General features: G+C 39.8%; 1 protein-coding gene across 1 annotated transcript in view; it reads left to right on the top strand.

Moving 5' to 3' along the window:
• The window catches only part of LOC142102186 (von Willebrand factor A domain-containing protein 5A-like), a 70,495-nt gene extending 61,887 nt beyond the window's left edge, over positions 1–8,608 (top strand). Inside the window, exons 18-19 of the mRNA XM_075186885.1 lie at positions 6,425–6,551; positions 7,931–8,608. Of these exons, the coding sequence (XP_075042986.1) occupies positions 6,425–6,551; positions 7,931–8,010 (207 nt within the window). The 3' untranslated portion in view covers positions 8,011–8,608. The remainder of the gene's footprint in view (positions 1–6,424; positions 6,552–7,930) is intronic.
• Positions 8,609–18,151: the final 9,543 nt, after the last annotated feature.

Below are 18,151 nucleotides of genomic sequence, written 5' to 3'. Positions count from 1 at the left end.
GGCACTGGATGGGTCAAAGGTGCGTGATTGGGCAGAAGCACTGTGGATGTGGCTGGGACAGGCAGATAGGAGTGTTCTTCACAGTTTTGGGCAGTGGGAGGTCTGTGGTGAGGTTAAGTATAGGAAGCCAGTAGAACTGTGCTTCAGGAACCTTGTCTCTCACTGACAATACCGTCTGCTCTCTGACAGATGGAAGGGACTAAGACATTAGATTGGGAAAGCCATGAGTACCTGGATCTGTTACTTGTGGGCAGGAGGCCATTCTCCGGGATGTAGGGAGTACCAGGTGTCCTCAGGAGGTAAGAGGATAAGATTAGGATGTTCCTCGAGGTACTTGCTGGTGTTATGCTACTGAGAGTGGAAGGTTTCTCTCACGGAGGACCCCTGAGGCGCAAGTAGAGGAGTAGGCATTTCGGATTTGCCGGACTTTAGGCCGCTGAATGATGAGGCCCCCGGAATTCATTGTCTCCCCATTGTCTCCTGGATTGCTGGGATGTAGGGGTAATCTCTTGTAGTGTTTGGTGCCAAAATAGTAAGATGATGATACAGAAGTTGGCTGCTATATTTATTGCAGTCACGTAGCTCACTTGATCTGTGCCTCTTCACCATGCAAGTCAAACCACGCCCCAGGGACGGGATTTTTAAAGCATCTTCTATTGTGATGGTTTTCCGTCATTTACTCTTTGTTTAAAAGCGCATAAATTTCTAAAGGAAATATTGTAAGCCTGTAAGTGAGTCAATCGACAAACAATGTAACTCCTAAAACTTCCAAATGTTGTACTAAGGTCCTTAAACTCAGATACTGTGCAGAGCTTCAAGAGAGGTGGGTGATTTTTAAAAACCAAAACTTTTCAATCCGTTCGTGGAAAAGATTGTGAGATGTGTCTTTGAGGTCTATGTGGCTCATACATAATAATTGGGTTTAAGAGCTGCCCACAGGTTACAGTGCAGTAAGGAAGAAAAACTACCTGGTTACCCCTCCTATTTCCAAGTGGGACCTTGTCCTCTATACAAGAATTGTCTGGTTTCTATTCACTTTTTTTGTTCGTTCTTTTTTTCTGTACTGAATATTTCACTTTTCGCACAGAATTGTCTCTGTCATCCTCTGGGCGACACTGGACCATGGGGTATAGAGCCTCCTTCAGGACATGGACACTTTAAAGAAACTGATTTCCCTGTAGGATGGGGAGGTATAAGAGGAAGGAGCATTTAATTGCTAGAATTATTTAGAGTGTCCTCAGAAAAGGGTGTGTTTTTGCTGGGCTGCCTTGGCAGTCTGTGTTTTTGTTTTTGTAATTTTAATTTTTGGTCACCTAGTGCAGGCAAGTTTTTTTGGGCTGCAAACTGGAGAGGGTAAGAAGTACTGTGTAGGTTCAGTCTGTTGAAACCCCGCTCCCCGATGTGGGATGTCTCCCGGGGCCTTGCGCCTCATCCACCGCAGTTTGCAGCTGGGGCACCAGTGCTGCCACCACATCATGGGGTAGGTGGAGCAGCACCAGACCGCACCGGGACTGCAGCAAGGGAAGTCCTTCTTTCTGACTTCAGGAAGGGGATGTTAAAAAGACGGTCAGCTTCTGTCTGGTGGAGCCTGGCCTGGTAAGCAAGGCTGCTGCAGAGCCAGGGCTCCACTTGGGGATCAGGGTCAGGTGGGGCCACCTCATCAAATGTAGACCAGCACTAGGCACAGTCGCAGCTCAGGGAGGTTTGTCCTCTAGGGCGCTGGCTGCTGACTTGCTGGGCCCTGGGGGGAGGTGTGAAAATAAAGTCTCCTGCACCATATCATTCTCTTCCTCCCTGGCTGATTGCAGCTGTGTTCTGTAGATCAGTCTAAACCAGTCACTTTGCCAGCAACCTGCTGCCTCTTCTCCTGCTCTTTTCCTTATCATAGGGATAATGAGAGGTATATGACCAGGGCTGGATTTACCCGAGGTCTAACTGAGCTATAGCCCAGGGGCCTCAGGCATCCAGGGGGCCCTTCAAAGTCCTCAGCAGCATTATTGATCGGTCCGGGGGCGGGGGCGCCTCCAGCCCGATCAATGCTGCTGAGCACTGTCACTGTAGTCCTCCGTCCCCGGCGCTCAGTAATCTGCTTACTGAGGAGATCTCGCATGTGAACTCTCGCGAGATCTCCTCAGTAAGGAGCCTACAGCGCGCCGGGGACGGAGGACTACAGTGACAGGTAAGCGCTTGGGGGGGGCGCCCTCACGGGGTACGGGGGGGGGGCGGCGGGTGGCTCACATTGGGGGCCTCACGGGGGAATGGAGGCGCCCTTAGCCCAGGGGCCTCCATTCCCTTAATCCGGCCCTGTATATGACTGAGTCCTGGGGGAGGTGCAGGTCCAAGCAGCTTCATTGCACTCCCATCCCTGACTGATTTCAGGTGTGTACTGAAGATCAGATACTGTACCATGAGCTATACTCTCTCTTTCTACAGCAGAAGGTAATTACTGCTAGCTAGAGTGGAATTGCATTAGGATTGTGTGGTATATTTGTACACAAATTCTGCTAAGTTTTCCTGATGACTGGTTCATTTATCGATATTGTGTACTTTGTATCGGCCTTTTTCCTGCTCTTTTACTTTTCAGGGCGGATAAATAAAGGTATATAACTACTAAGTCCTGGGGGTAGATGCAGGTCCAGGCTAGATAATTTGCACTCCCTGTGGATTCAGGTGTGTACTGAATATCTGCCAAGCTCAGATACTGTGCAAGCAGCTACACACTCCTCTGTCTCTCCAGCAGCAGAGATTTACTGCTAGCTAGAGGGGCATTGCATTGACATTGCATGGTATATTTCTGCAGAGTTGTGTCTATTGATACCTGTTTCACGTTTTCATATTGTGTACTCTGTATCTGCCTTGGTTTTTCTTCCTTGTCTGTCATGCCAAATAAAAGATGGCGGGGCTTCATTTGTGACTTGTCATACTTTTGAAAAATATGAGGCTATGATCAAGTGGACAGTTAGACAGGGATGTCTTTGGCGGGAGGCTAGCTGTCGTACGCACTGGCTGAGATTACCTCTGATTGGCTAGAAACGGCCTGGGCTAAGGCACTAGCACAGTCTAATTCTGTGTGTACTACACAAGACGGCAAGGTGTGGATGATTTAGTGCGAACTGTTCCCAGGTACTATACATCTAGGACAGCGGGTAGTCAGAAGAGTCTGCAGGACACTGTTTCCGTCATATAGAAGGAAATAGGAAAGAAGAAAAGAATTCTACGCACAGGTTATGTTCCACAATGAAAAGGGGTCACACAATAGAAAGAATAAACTGCTCAAAATTAAATATTTTCCTATTAGAACTGAGATATTCATCATCATTTATTTGAACACGGGGTGCTTCCTTAGGGAGTAGAAGTCTTATATTGGGGCACTCCTCTTATTCTTATTAATTAAACATAGATTGTTGATAAAAGATAAATCTTTATTAATACAGATATAAATACTAATACACAAGTATTATAATCGGCGAAATATTATTAAAACCAGATAGAAGTAATGTCAACAAATAAAAAGGTAAAAAAGTGATCAGATTAAATGTTGTATAAATACAACAATAAACTGGAAATTACTTAACTATGTATTAATTGGTACTTGAGAGTAATTTAATGCCTAATGTACTGATATAATTCAAATAATAGTTAAATCTGTATATGATTACTGGCTGCTTAGGACACAGTTAGATAAGAGAGTGGTTCACTAGTCTAAATGTAATGGAATGTAATATAAACGTTGCAGAATGTTAGCTGTTACTTTTCACTGGTGTCTGTTACATTCTTGCCATTGTTTGTTGGCTTCAGTTTTAAAGAGCCTGTAAAAGGTGTCACTTATGTGCTTATACTATCGCTTATATAATTGGTATTTGGCAGCAGTAATTATGATCCCCATTACAATCTATTCAGGGGCTTAGACCATGAGAGCTGCTTAAACCCCAATAAATGCCCCCAATAAACACCGCACTGTTCCTCTTTGATCTACATATTCTAGTATTGTTACTAATACATGATTTCTCTGAAGAGAGACTTTTAGATGAAATAATTCAATGAGAAACTGCATACAAAACATAACTCTGATCAAGGAGGCTTTGGTTAATGAGAAATAATTCTGATTAAATAGAAACTGCATATACAACATTTAAAATATCGTATTGTCCCTCTTTAATTTGTTTGTTTGAGTGGTTCTGCTAAAAACATTCTCTTTTAGATTTCTGTACCCTATATTAGTTATATATATCATTACCGATGTATATTTTAGAGCGTTACTAATTAAACTGTCAGGAATGGAATGTGTTTAACATAGGACGGAGATAGATGCCTGAAATCCTCTTTTCTATTTTACTAGTGTTCGTAATTATACATTTCTGAAAGCTGGTTTTAAGGGCTGCTGAATTCACTGCCTTTTAAATAGGATCAGAATATTAGCTGAGTTATTGCTGTATCGCGATAAGAACAATAGTTATGAGTTAACAGGCTGGATTAATATAGATCATCCGGGATGGTGTCTGCTTGCCGAGCCAATTGGCTCCTAGTGGAGGAGAGCAGTGTGTGCCTGTCTGCTGATTTATAGGGGTCAGTAATTCAGTTTCACTTTAGCTTCCTGGGAATAGATAGATTTCCTACCTTCTTACTACCTGTCTTACTGTGGACCAGCATTAATTGCCATGTGGTTGGCCAATCCCACATTACTTACAGCAGGTGTGATTTTCTTCCAGTGTTAGTATAACACTATGGGAGGGGTTATCTTCCCAAAAGCTGTTTGTGTTAAGATGTCACTCATAGGGGGGTATTCAATTGTTTCTTTTAACGCGCTAAAACAAAAAAAAACGAGCACTCGAAAAAAACTTCATATTATACGGTAATTTTGCGCGCGTAAACAGTTAATACGGTACTTACTCGCTGCCAGCGGGCTGAATTTCAGCTCACTGCTCAGGGAGCTGCGAGATGAAATTTAGCGAGTAATTACCGTATTAACGGTAATATTTTTAGAGCGCTCGTTTTTTTTTGTTTTAGCGCGTTAAAAGAAACAATTGAATACCCCCCATAGGATGAAAGAGAAAATGAGAATTTATACTTGCATTAAATCCATTTTTTAGTCCATGGGGGACACATGGCGTCCACCCAATAACACTCCAGTTATCCTGAGAATAAGTTTACCAAAGCTAAATGTTTATTTTTCAGGGATAGAGTTGTTTTTCTCTCTCTTTTATTGTTTATCTCTGGTTCTGTCCTGTGGCTCTTGGTTAGTTAAATAACTGACTTCCCTGCAGGATGGGGAGGTATCAGAGGGAGGAGCATTTAATTGCTACAATTATTTAAGGTGCCCATGTCCTGAAGGAGGTTCTGTACCCCATTGTTCAATGTCCCCCGTGGAGTAAAAGAAAAGGATTTAACGTAAATATAAAATCTCATTTTCAAGTCCTTTTTGATAGTAAATTCTAAAGTTTGAAGCCTGGTTCCCCCCCATGTGCTCCTGGAATGAAACCTGTTTTGTCTGTGTCTTGTACTGCTCAAGTTCAGTAGTGGATAAGTGAGGGATAGAGTTTCTGTAGCTCAGACCTTTGCACCCTGAGGGGATAACGAAGCCACAAAGGTGTAGAGAGGAGAGGATGAAGTCAGGACCTGTGTTAAGCATCTATCTTCAGCTTCTATGTCTGCAAAACCAGAATAGGCCAAGTCTTTTGTTTCCCTCTTTGTTCTCCATTGTCTTATTACTTCCTATATTTGTCTTAATTTATTGTCTCATATCTGCATCACTCTGTCCTCGTTGTATCTTGTTCGACAGCCTTTGCCCCACCCATGGTCTCTCTTCTGCCACCTTTTGTTTGTCCCAAACATATTTTCTGCCCCATTAGTTTGTTTTCCCATTGCAACATGTCTAGTGTGGCCTTGTAGGTTCTATGTCTTGAATGTATGTGTCCGTCAAAATTTAAATTGAATAAAAAGTAACTCAACCTCACTATTATTCTGCACAACAGACTGATGGCCGCAGGAGTACGGGGACCAAAATATAACCAATGCAAATCTTTTTGCTGTGTCACTGTGTGTGTCATCGAAAGATCTGATGAAGAAAAATTATTATTACAATGGGGCACTAGTAGGACCCCATCTCCTATGGATGGAGCTTAACATCAGTTGCTCCTGTACACATAATGTCTACAGAGAAATTGATTTTCCAGTAACTACCCCCCTACCAGAAAAAAAAAATGTAGCTTGTTTTTAATGAATGCTTATTAATATAATTGGTTTGGGGTGAAAATGTCTGAGCCAGAGTGTTTGAACTGATTAAACAATGGATCATTAATTTTCAGTCCATGCTTCAAGCGGAAAATTTATTGGGCATAAAAAAAGTGAGACCTGCAGGAATTCTGATGCCGCTGTACTCCAGATGGGTAACATTTGTATAAACCCATATTCTCCTCCTCTGCAGAACATGGACCCGGCAGTGTGGGCGACGCTCCTGGCTGTGATCTGGCTTCACGCCTCCTGTCAGGAGCAGAGAGATGAGTGGGAGTTACTGGAGGGGAAGGCCATCTCCTGGATTAAGTCCAGAGCAGGTAAGTGCGGAATGAAGCCGGACAGTGTTGTAGATTTAATAAGAACCACCAATGTTTTCGTCTGGTTTGTTTTACTTAAATGTAGTTAGACATATATTCTGAAAGTTATTTTTAATTTAATTTGTAGCTGCGTTTTGTTCCACGAACATGAGGGACTGTATTAACCATGATAGGAGGTTATCCGTAACAAGATTCATGTCTAGTCTAGGGTAAAGTGTGTTGTGAAATAGTACAAGTGCGATACGAATCAGCCAGACCTACAGCCAGCGTGGTACAGAGAAAGCCGTGGGGTTTGGAGTATTACTGTAGATCTGTCCCAAACGTTATTACAGTCACCTATCAAGGAGGCAGAAATGCTGGGAGATTGTTTAGCATCTCTTCTTCTAATATTACATTTGTGGAACATACAGCAACATAAAAATGTACAATAAGAGCAGGGTCCAGTATGGCTACTTAATCATCATCATTATCATCTATTTATATAGCGCCACTAATTCCGCAGCCCTGTACAGAGAACTCATTAACATCAGTCCCTGCCACATTGGAGCTTAGTCTGAATTCCCTAATATAGACACATGCTCACACAGACAGACAGAGAGGGAGAGACTAGGGTAAATTTTTGATAGCAGCCAATTAACCAACTAGTATGTTTTTGGAGTGTGGGAGGAAACCGGAGCACCTGGAGGAAACCCACGCAAACACAGGGAGAACATACAAACTCCACACAAATAAGGCCATGGTCGGGAATTGAACTCATGACCCCAGTGCTGTGAGGCAGAAGTGCTAACCACTAGGCCACTGTGCTGCCCAATGTTACTCATGTTGGTGCATTTGAAAGATGACCATGCGTACCGGCCATCAATGGTCATCTTCCGACTCCCATGACGGATTAGGATCATTACATGGATAGCGGTTGAGTTGAGCTCAGTCACTGCGTTATTGCCTGATATTGATTGCAGTATTGCTGCACATGTGGGCACTTAGACAACTACCTGAACTTGTCAGCCCACCACGGTTCAACCCAGTCATACTAATGACGTTACTATGATTAGCAGAATCATTGTGAATAACATTAATAGGGTTGTATCCTGCAGTGACTGTAGCAGAAAAGGTAGGAGTCTTCCCAGAGCACATAAATATGAAGGCCTAACTTCCCTTCCTTGAAAACGTCTTCTCAACCTAGTAACACATCTAGGTGTGTGGAGAGAGGTGGGCAATTTGCAAAGAAATACCCCAAATTTTGGGGTTCTCTTGTATAACACTTGATATGTCTGCAGTGTGTGTAAGGTATTTCCAGGTTCAGTCTCAATGTTCTCGTTACCATACAGACACATGTGCATCCGGCTATAATCTACAGCCTTTGTTTAATATTTTCACAGGCTCCTCCCTGAGCAGGTTTATCAGAGCCGGGAATGAGTTGCTGAAATCCTCTGTGGATCCTAAAGTGTTCGGCCTGTGAGAGGAGATCGGCAGAGGAACCAATATGGCGGAATTATTTTCCTCCTGGATACTGGAATATCCCTACAGTTCAGGATGTTGCTTTTTCTGTTTTCTTAGATTCAGATCGCAAAAAATCTGTGCCTTGTTTTATTGATCGTCTTTATGAGCCAAACCAAAGTCAGAAGGGTTCAGTTTATAAGTTAAGGAATGAGAAATATAATCTATTTGCACTATTTAACTGTTAACACCCTGTTCTCAGTGTAGTCTAGAACCCCTGAGTATCTGTACATCAGAGGATGACACCTTAGTGGACAATGTCTATAGCCCACTTCACATTTCCACTAATTCCAGGCACGGGCCCCATAAATGTAGCTCTACTTTGGAGGGTATAATTACTTGCAAGTCTTGTAGCCTTAAATACCTCTTACTATTGTGCCTTACATACGTTCGGTCAGATGGTCTGACAGCGTCATCTTGTAACCTCGCAGCCCTCTTGGTGCGTTAACCCATTATCTGTTCACTGACTAGTTCTAAACAAGTATCTAACCCACTGTCATGGAGTCCAGCAGAACGTTACTGACAATACATATCAATATGATTAAAATATCTCCAGTTAATGTGTGTCAAGATATTCTCTTTATTAAGTTGTGTGTACACCTGGAAAAGGAAATGTCTGAATAATCCTTTTTCCTAAATTAAAGGGGTGGTAGTCATTATACTGATGCTGATAATTCCGACAATCAGTAGAACAACAAAATAATGCCAATTGCAATAACCCCTATATAGAGAAAATGCACCTACTATAAATAAGACAGACATCATGTGCGAAGCACCACCTGAACGGCTCCTATACATTCCGACAGCAGAAGATGCGGCAGTTCAAATTTGCGTCGCTTACAGACAACAAATCAGTAACACCCATACGATGCACCTGTGTGTTTGTGTGATATGGGGAGAGACTGTGTGGGATTCAACCCTGTCTGCAGTCTGTACCTGCTGATTCCTCTCTTAGAGGTCCGTGGAAATCCACTCCCTTTGTCACAATACTCATATTTTTGAGGTTATAAACTGAGCGATGAAAGAATCACTACAAAAACATTAAAGAAAGAAACACAAAACAATTGGGGTTTTTTTGTAAATTTTTATTCGGAAGAGACAGAAAATATTTTATTTGGGATAGTTTCCTGGCTCCATATTGAATGTGGAACTTTATCATGACGTCTTTGCCAGATATTCTGTAGAGCACAATTTTGCAGATGCTTACAAAACATATGTACAAAAAACCAAATTAGACATAGTGAAGGAACTGTAAGGGAAGATCTGGAATAGTAGTAAGAATTTGGATGCTATTTGTTAATGAAATGCAACAAGTAGCTTTGTAAATTTGATACAATTTTATTTCACATCCCGTTTCAGCATTTATTGAAATGCTGAAGTCTGTGTAAACAGAACACTGGCGATACCAGCATACATGTTCTTATAAAGGGAGATACTGACAGGATATAGTCTATATCTACAGGAGCGGGATACGTATTTCCTGTTATCATTAAGATTATACACATACTAAGGCAATATCTTGTCATATGAACATTATCTTAATTAGTAACAGGGAACATCTTAATTGATATGAGTGAGTGAAACTGTATAAGGGATGTAGTGCAATTGCTCCATTTGGAATTTACCAATAGATAGACAAACACTGCTAATCATATGTAAGGGCAATCAGAAGAAATATTTTTTAAATACAATACTAGGTGATGATATCAGCACTGATAATTTATGTGATAGTGTTTTGGTTTTTTTTAAGTTCTAAATTAATTTTTTAGGTGCATTGGAAACCCATGTGAAATTAAATTATCTGGAACATATTTCACAGGATAGCACAAAGATGACAGAGCGTCAGGAACTCAGGATAGCACATGAGTAGAGGGTCATAGTAGTGAGTCAGGAAATCAGGATTACCCTTTGGGTAGAAGAGAGTTAGGAACTCAGGATAGAACACAAGTAACAGAAAGTCAGGAACTCACTTTTGCACATAGATGGCAGAGTGATAAGAACTCAAAACAGTGCAGGGATAGCAGAGTGTATAAAACTCACAATTGTAAATGGTAGAATGGGGCAAAAAACTTGGGATTGCAAACTGGTAGCCGGATGTCAGGAACTCAGGATAAGTACAGATTTATAGCAAAACCCCGCACCAATGAAATATTTGAGATAAATTCCAAGTCTGAATTATGCCAGTAATTCCATAATATATCTTATTTCTGCAATCTGTTACTTTTTCTATTTTGTAGGGGTTAGCTTGCGTAATACAGTCAACAAAAGTCCCTCAGAGAGACAAGAAGTAACTTCAAATCAAGGTGCCTAGACCAACAAAAAATAAACTTATTAAAAAATTATTTTAAAAAAAATATTCAATGTTTCCAGCTCCATAAACACTTCTTTATTCAATGAAACAAAGTACAGGTAAGGTGAAGAAAAATAGGGAAAGTGTGTATTAAAACACTCTTATGTAATTGTTTGTCTGATAAAGGAATTCTAGTATTTTTCCATGTTTGTTTGTCTTGTGTTTTATTCACAAGTAACTTTTTTGTTTATATTATTTCTTAGAGCTACTGGTAAATTGTGTTGCATTGTGTTTGATGGTTATATCATAATTGGCTACATTATGATTTCTAATGAAAAGTAAGTTAGAAAATGTAAAACACGTGTATGTTATAGTTTATTTATATTCACTTATGTCTTTCTATATCATTTTAAATTAATATTGGGGAAATACACAATGTAATTATCGAGTATCTAATAGACACACTTGTAATGATATATAATTTAAATCAAGCATTATCAAAGAATATTATAATCTGACCAATACATGATATGTACAGAGTCCTATATAATCTCATTTATTCACATTGACCTCTGATCTCTCGGTAGTCTAACCATACTTATAATTTATATAATCAATAAAAGGAAGAAACACGTGAAATCAAATCATTGGACAAGAGTGTCATGAAACTCATAGGAAAGACTTGGGTTCCTTGCGGTCTTCATAGCACGTAGTCTAACAAGGTGAAAGTTTTTGCCAGGGACACCCACAGATCGCGGTTCTCGGATGGGTTCCACGCAAGACTGACAGAAGGTGATGTGTTGCCGACAAGGAGAGTTCAGGATATCATTGAACAATGGATAAGAGGATACAGGATAAGTAGAGAGACTTTTAGCACTGGATACAAAGGACTGCAGAACAGAAGGGAATACATGATACCAGTATTAGCTGAGAAGCATATGACGCTAGATACCAGGATCAGTAGAACGGATACAGAATACCAGGATTAGCTGTGAAGCATATGATGCTAGATACCAGGACTAGTAGAACAGATACAGGATGCCAGGATTAGCTGAGAAGCATATGAGGCTAGATACCAGGATTAGTAGAACAGAGACGGATACAGGATACCAGGATTAGCTGAGAAGCATATGAGGCTAGATACCAGGATTAGTAGAACAGACACAGATACAGGATACCAGGATTAGCTGAGAAGCATATGAGGCTAGATACCATGATTAGCAGAACAGACACAGATTCAGGATACCAGGAATATGATGATGGATACCAGGATTAGTAGAGCAGGCACAGATTCAGCATACCAGGGTCTAATTAATCTCACAGTTTTACAGGCTACAGGACTTGAAGATCTGGCACCATTTAAACAATCCAGGAGCCTTATATAGTTTGAGAAATGAGGGGGGGGGGGTGTTAATAAATCAGCCAATGGCTGAATAAAGAAAATCATAAAAGACAGGTTTGTGCCAATCCTAGATGTCGGCCGCCATCGGAAGAATCTTGGCGGAGGAGGCCTGCTTCGCTCACCGGACCCCAGTAAGCAAGCCAGAGGGTCCGGTGCGTACCAAAGAGTGATTTAAAAAGCAGGATATGTTGCAGCAATATTTTAGCCTTGAAAAAACTCTACACCGAAATATGCGTTAGCATTTCCGCTACCTTCTCCGTAACATTTATTATTTTACTTCTGACATGGATGTGTGAGTGTTTGAAAACTTAAGTTGGGTACACACCTATCCAATTATCGCATCTGAAGTAAGATCGCATAGGTGTATACCCAGCTTTACTCTCATTTTATGATATGTGAGACACAGTTACTTATCTGCAAAGGATCTAACACCACGAGTACCATTTCACTGGAAAAACAGTAATTGAGGAATATACTGGTCTAAAATTGCAGCTAAAAACAAGTTATAATTAAGGTCATACATTATATGTCCTTAGTTACAAAGTGAATGTAATTTGTGTTTTTTGGGATTTTTTTAAATGAACATAAATCAAACAAACATAAGTCATATTCAAGTACAAGTAGAATTGACCAACAATTCTTTTGTGGCCCGTAAAATATCTGGACATTTCCGGCATTTGGCAACAGTATGTAGGAGATTTCAGCAGCTACAAGAGCAATTTAATTTGCCCTGACACCAACTGAAGCAAGAGGTGGTGACAAGGTGGAATTCCACTCTATATATCTATATATGCTTCTGTGAATGGAGGAACAGCAAAAAGCCACCCATGCTTACTCCACAAGCCATGACATTGGGAATGGAGGGGGGATGTATTTTACTCAAGCGCAGTGAAGAATACTTTCCGTGTTGTGCAAAGTGCTGAAACCATTTGAAGTAGTCACCTGTGAAGTAAGTTCAGACACTGCTAGCTTGAGTCAAGTGATTCCCTTAATTAGACTTTTGGAAAAGCAGCTTGAGAAACTGAAGGAGGAGATTAAACAAAGCAATTACACTAAGTATGTCAGACTTGTAGATCAAGTACTTTATTTGCTTCGTCAGGATCCAAGAGTTATCAAAATCGTGAAATCGGATCACTTCATTTTGGCAACTGTGCTTGATCCTAGTTTTAAGAGCTATGTCTTCTCTTTGTTTCAATCTGACCCAGATCTGAAAAAACAACCACAAACAAATAAAGGGGCGCTGTATCCACCAAATTTAATAAAATGCATTAAACATTAAAATATCGATAACAATATACAATATTTGTAAACATCAATAGACGTCTCATAAAATTGAAATAATCACAATACTCTACTCATAGCTCCCGGGGACCAGAATCCACTGGTAGACAAAGAATAACCGCTGTGGTGATATAAAGCAGTTAGAATCCTTCAGTGTAGTGGAGAAAAACCCCACAATAATCTGGCCAATAGAGAGTAACGTGCTCTCAATTGTGCAGCGATAATCACCTGTCAAACAAATCCAATTAAGCACGCAGCAGTAGTGATATAATGAACACTAATCCAATAGTTCTCCTATTTGGATGATTTTATTAGTGCTCGTAATGTATAGATAGCCGCTAAAGCCAATAAGAACAATGGAAGTCCTTTGATATGAATAATTAGCAAGCGGTTTATACATACGTGGGTTCTCCAGATTTGTATAGATAGTCAACAGCCGGGCGAGTTAGACTTTAGCATGCAGATAAACTGCAGCAACAGAAGTGACAGCCTTAGACACAGTGATCAAGCACTTTAAAGGCTCATGGAGACACCACGGAAGCAGTTTTCAAAATCCACTTGCTTAATGTCCAGTAAAGTACCCCGGGGCATAAGGATTAAATATCCAAAGGTAGTGAGTAGAAGCAGAAGGTAACCTGACGCGTTTCTCCGTTTTAATCACGGTTTCATCAGAGGTATAATGTCCTTAGGGAATCCACACACTATTTAATGCTAGTTTGTAAAGCACATGACCAAAACTGGCCAATAGAAACATGATTCCAATTGTTCCCTGTTTAGAGCAGTGTACAGGTGAAACTTCGTAGAGCTTATTATGAACAGACATCAACGGTATGTCTAATAAACAAATATACATTTCTACAGACTGTGTCAAGTATACAAATGACAATAGCAATCTTGTAAGATTTAATATATAGATACCTGAATACACTTGCATAGAAAACTTTATATAGAATAGATATATGTATTCCATTCAAATCTTGAGCTGTATGACTCCAGTACAGTGATATTATAGCATGACTAAAGCCTAAAAACAATTGTAATTAGTTATTATTTATATATCATATATCGGGTACTAGATCCGATATTAGCAGGGGGAAGGTCTCCCATCCAAAAAATAACCCAGCCTTTTCATGCTTAGCTTCTGCTGACCAGTTATCTAGGACCCACCTAGAGCACAGAAGCAGCTACCGCTGTGTGCCAATGTCACCTGCATGTGCTATATACTGTTGTGTGCTTTGCAAAAATCTTAGACACCCAATGATGATGCAGATGACTCAGCACAACATTTTGACATCTGGTCTTGTCTACTGTAAAATTTATTAGCTGTAGAATTACCACAGTTATTCAAGGAATGGGTGGAGCGATCAAATGAACCATAACTGATTTCATGATCCAAGGACAATTCCATCTTGCACCACATTTCTTTTCTGCCACTGCTGTGTGACAATGTTTCCTAGATGTGCTATGAATTGCCGTGTGTTTGTGTCATTGCTCTGTCGCTTAGCATTCAGCCAGGTCGATGCAGTCTTTGTTTGAAAGTGTATGAAAATACTATTGTGACCTGTGAGGTGGTCAAAATTGACTGCAAATGACTTGAAATTAGTGTTATTGAGGTTAATAATAATGTAGGGGGGAAAAAGCAAAAATATGTGATTTTAGCAAAAACAAATTGGGATTTTAGAAAGAAAATTGGGAACCAAAACCAAAACACGCAAGGGCAGTTTTGCCAAAACCAAAACACGAAGTTAATTCAGATCCAAAACCAGAACATGGGGGGTCAGTGAACATCTCTAGTTTTTAAGGATAAAAAGGAATTGCTCCAACAATATTGATTTTCAGAAACATCCTACCACGTAACATACATATTTTGCAGAATGATGCTGCCCTGAAAGAAGTCATTGGTGAAATTATCCCAATGAGTTGCAGAAGAGTTAAAGGATATGCCGGCTCACTGGCAATTCACTTCCAAATTAAAAAATCCAGGAACAAGGGATCATATAAATGTGGTGGATGTAAGTGCTGCAAATTCATGTCCACCGCAACAGAATTTTATGATAGATATGGGCTAAAAAAACAAATCCAGAATCACATCACATGTGACCCCACTGGAATTATATACTGCTTAATATGTCCCTGTAAGAAGAATTATGTGGGGATGACAAGCAGACCTCTCAAAAAGAGGAAACTTGAACATGTTCATTAGAACATTAGAAACGCAAGATCAGACATGTCCAAGATGAATACCCTAACATTAGTAGCCAGACATTTTCTGATGATGATGATCGTGAAGGCAGTGCCACAGGACTGAAAGCATTTAGCACTGAAAAGGTACATTTAGGTGTACGAGGAGGTGATCTAATTCAGGAATTGCAAAAGAAGGAAAGCAGGTACATTTGTCTCCTTAACACACTGGACGCAGATGGAAATATGAGTTTTTCCTAATTTTCATGATTACTCACTTTGAGACACGGAAGTAATATTATCTAATTTTTATGATCATTGGGGTTTTCAGTGTACCTCCTCATAGGATCTTCAGAATTCTTCTCTGTTTAATAGACACTCAATTAAGGGTATATATGTTGAATACGATAGTCTTCACATCCATTGTAAATGTTGATATAATTTATTAATTGTCACTTTATCAAATAATCATATCCAAAATATATTTCACGTTTTCTCATATTAAACAACTAGCCCATTCTGAAGACAGGTTCCAGCATTTGCGAAACTTACGTTAGTGTGGTAAAGTCACCGTGATGTTGGACTACAGCGACAGACAGGGGGGTGGCAGAATCGGGGATAATTTACCTTACTTTAGTAATCCTAATGCAAAGTTGATATAATTGCTTGGCGGAATTATCCAAGTCAGATCGCAATTAATGTGTAACATTTTCATCTGATACAGTGTAATTCACACTAAGGTTCCACCAGTCTATATAAGGATTTTTTTTACCACAGAATGCCATGGTGACGTATCTATAATCCATACAGTAAAACAGTCAACCGTTAATATTTCTGTGAATAAAGGAACACTAGTAATACAAGAAGAGCAACTGACTGTAATTCAATTGAAACCAGAGGCCTCTTCTTGTCTTTATCTGACAGCATTAAGGATGCAATGTGAAATAATACAGAAATATATTTGGACAATATAGTTAAAAATAGTTCAACATTGTATCAAATTTCAATAGATAAAGATACATTTAAACCACCTAACTTTGCATAGTGACAAAGTCCATCTAGTGGGCAAAATTGGTTATGAACCATATTTTCATGCATGCAATATCATCATCCCCATTTAATTATATAGTGCCACTAATTCCGCAGCGCTGTACAGAGAACTCACATCCCCTTTGGAGCTCACAGTCTAAATTCCCTAACACACACACACACAGACTAATGTTAAGTGTCTTAGTAGCTAAATAACCTACCAGTATGTTTTTGGAGTGTGGGAGAAAACCGTAATACCTGGAGGAAACCCACGCAAACATGGAGAGAACATTTTTATGTTCTCCCCATGTTTGCCTGGGTTTCCTCTGGGTTTTCCGATAGCATCTAAATTATCTGGTTTAAAGCACACTTATTAGCTACTTGTACGATACAGAGATAATAATAATATGTGTTCCCATCTGACCAGTATATAATATTTGGACAAACTGTGTGAAAAGCAATTCTGCAGAAAAATAATAAAATCACATAGGTCAATGATTGAAACTGTTTTTAATAGTTTCCAATTCACAGGTTACCAGGTTCTGAAGGCTCCAACACCACTATACAATATACTAAAAAGATGGACTATACAGATGCCTGCACTGTAAGATATAGCGGACAAACCATTTGCTACGGAAGTTTGTTCCATTCATTCAATATTTTAATATTTTGCTTTTAATAAAAAACTTGATATGCACACATAATAAAAGTTATATTTTTATTCTTTATTTTGGTTGGTCCTATGGGGGATGCATCAATCAGACTTTAAATAACAGCCTTCATTAACACACAATGAGTTTAACAGTTGTACTTTTTTCTCTTTTATGGTGAATGTTCCAATACACTACTATGAGAGCACACAAGTATATTCATGCAAACAATTAAGTGTAAAAATACTTAAGGGTTTATTAGAGATCAAAATTTATCTTGCACGGTTTCCTTTTTCTCTAGGATTGTAGTGATAGTTAATACCTTGATCTTTTCTAACCTATCCTTATAGTCCCCTAAACGTTTAAATTCTATACTATTGTCTGTACTGCCTTTATGTCTATCACAATCAATTATTGGTTAATATGGATAAAACCGCAATTATTTCTAACAAGATCTCGGCCACAGCCAGTTATTCTTCTTTACCTTGCTAAGTCTCAGTGACTATCTTTTTTTGTGTGTACACTTCTTATTACCCTCACCCCCATCCCATTAATGAACACATAGAGTCTGTGTGAGTGTATTTATAGTGTCACTTGTGTATGGTACGACGCAGCTTGTCTCTGGTAATTCCCCTGTACTTAGACTGTCATATATGGATAAACAGCTGCACTAAGTTCTATTTTTATTTCATATTACTTTTAGTTACTATATTTTGGTAACTACATTTATCTTTCATCCACTCTGGGTTACACTGCAATCAGGAGGGTGAGCTGGGCATATAAGGATTAAAAGCTCCCCCCCTCTCTAACCTCACTCAAGTTCAGATTAAGAGCCCAAGGAGTTGGGCTGCATTTCGTGCGGCTGCTTATGGTAGCCCTGTTAGGGTTTAGTTTTAATTAATTTTTCAGATACTATTGTTACACTTCAGTTTGAGACACTTTTAGCCCTTTTAGCCCATGTGTAAGAGTTTGGCTGCATACCTCCTCATAAGCCCCATTTTCATCTGGGGCAAGTTCCGGGGAGGGGATTCTTTTTGTGAAGCAGGTCCTCCAATTCACAAGATGGCAAATGGAGGCCCGACGTTAAACATTCTAACATTACACCCCCCTTCCACTCTTGGCAAGGTGGCACTTCTTCTTAAATGGCTGATGCCACTAGGGGCATAAGAGTTTGCAGGGACTTGTACCGTAGGACATATTGCACTGGGTCCAAGAGGGGAAGAGTCACCCCAATGATTATGGTATCTCTTCTCTGGTACAATTTATGCCT

Source organism: Mixophyes fleayi, chromosome 1 (assembly GCF_038048845.1).
Source record: "Mixophyes fleayi isolate aMixFle1 chromosome 1, aMixFle1.hap1, whole genome shotgun sequence".
NCBI lineage: Eukaryota > Metazoa > Chordata > Amphibia > Anura > Limnodynastidae > Mixophyes > Mixophyes fleayi.
Note: the sequence above shows the minus strand (reverse complement) of the source record. Positions and strands in the feature narration are given on the sequence as shown.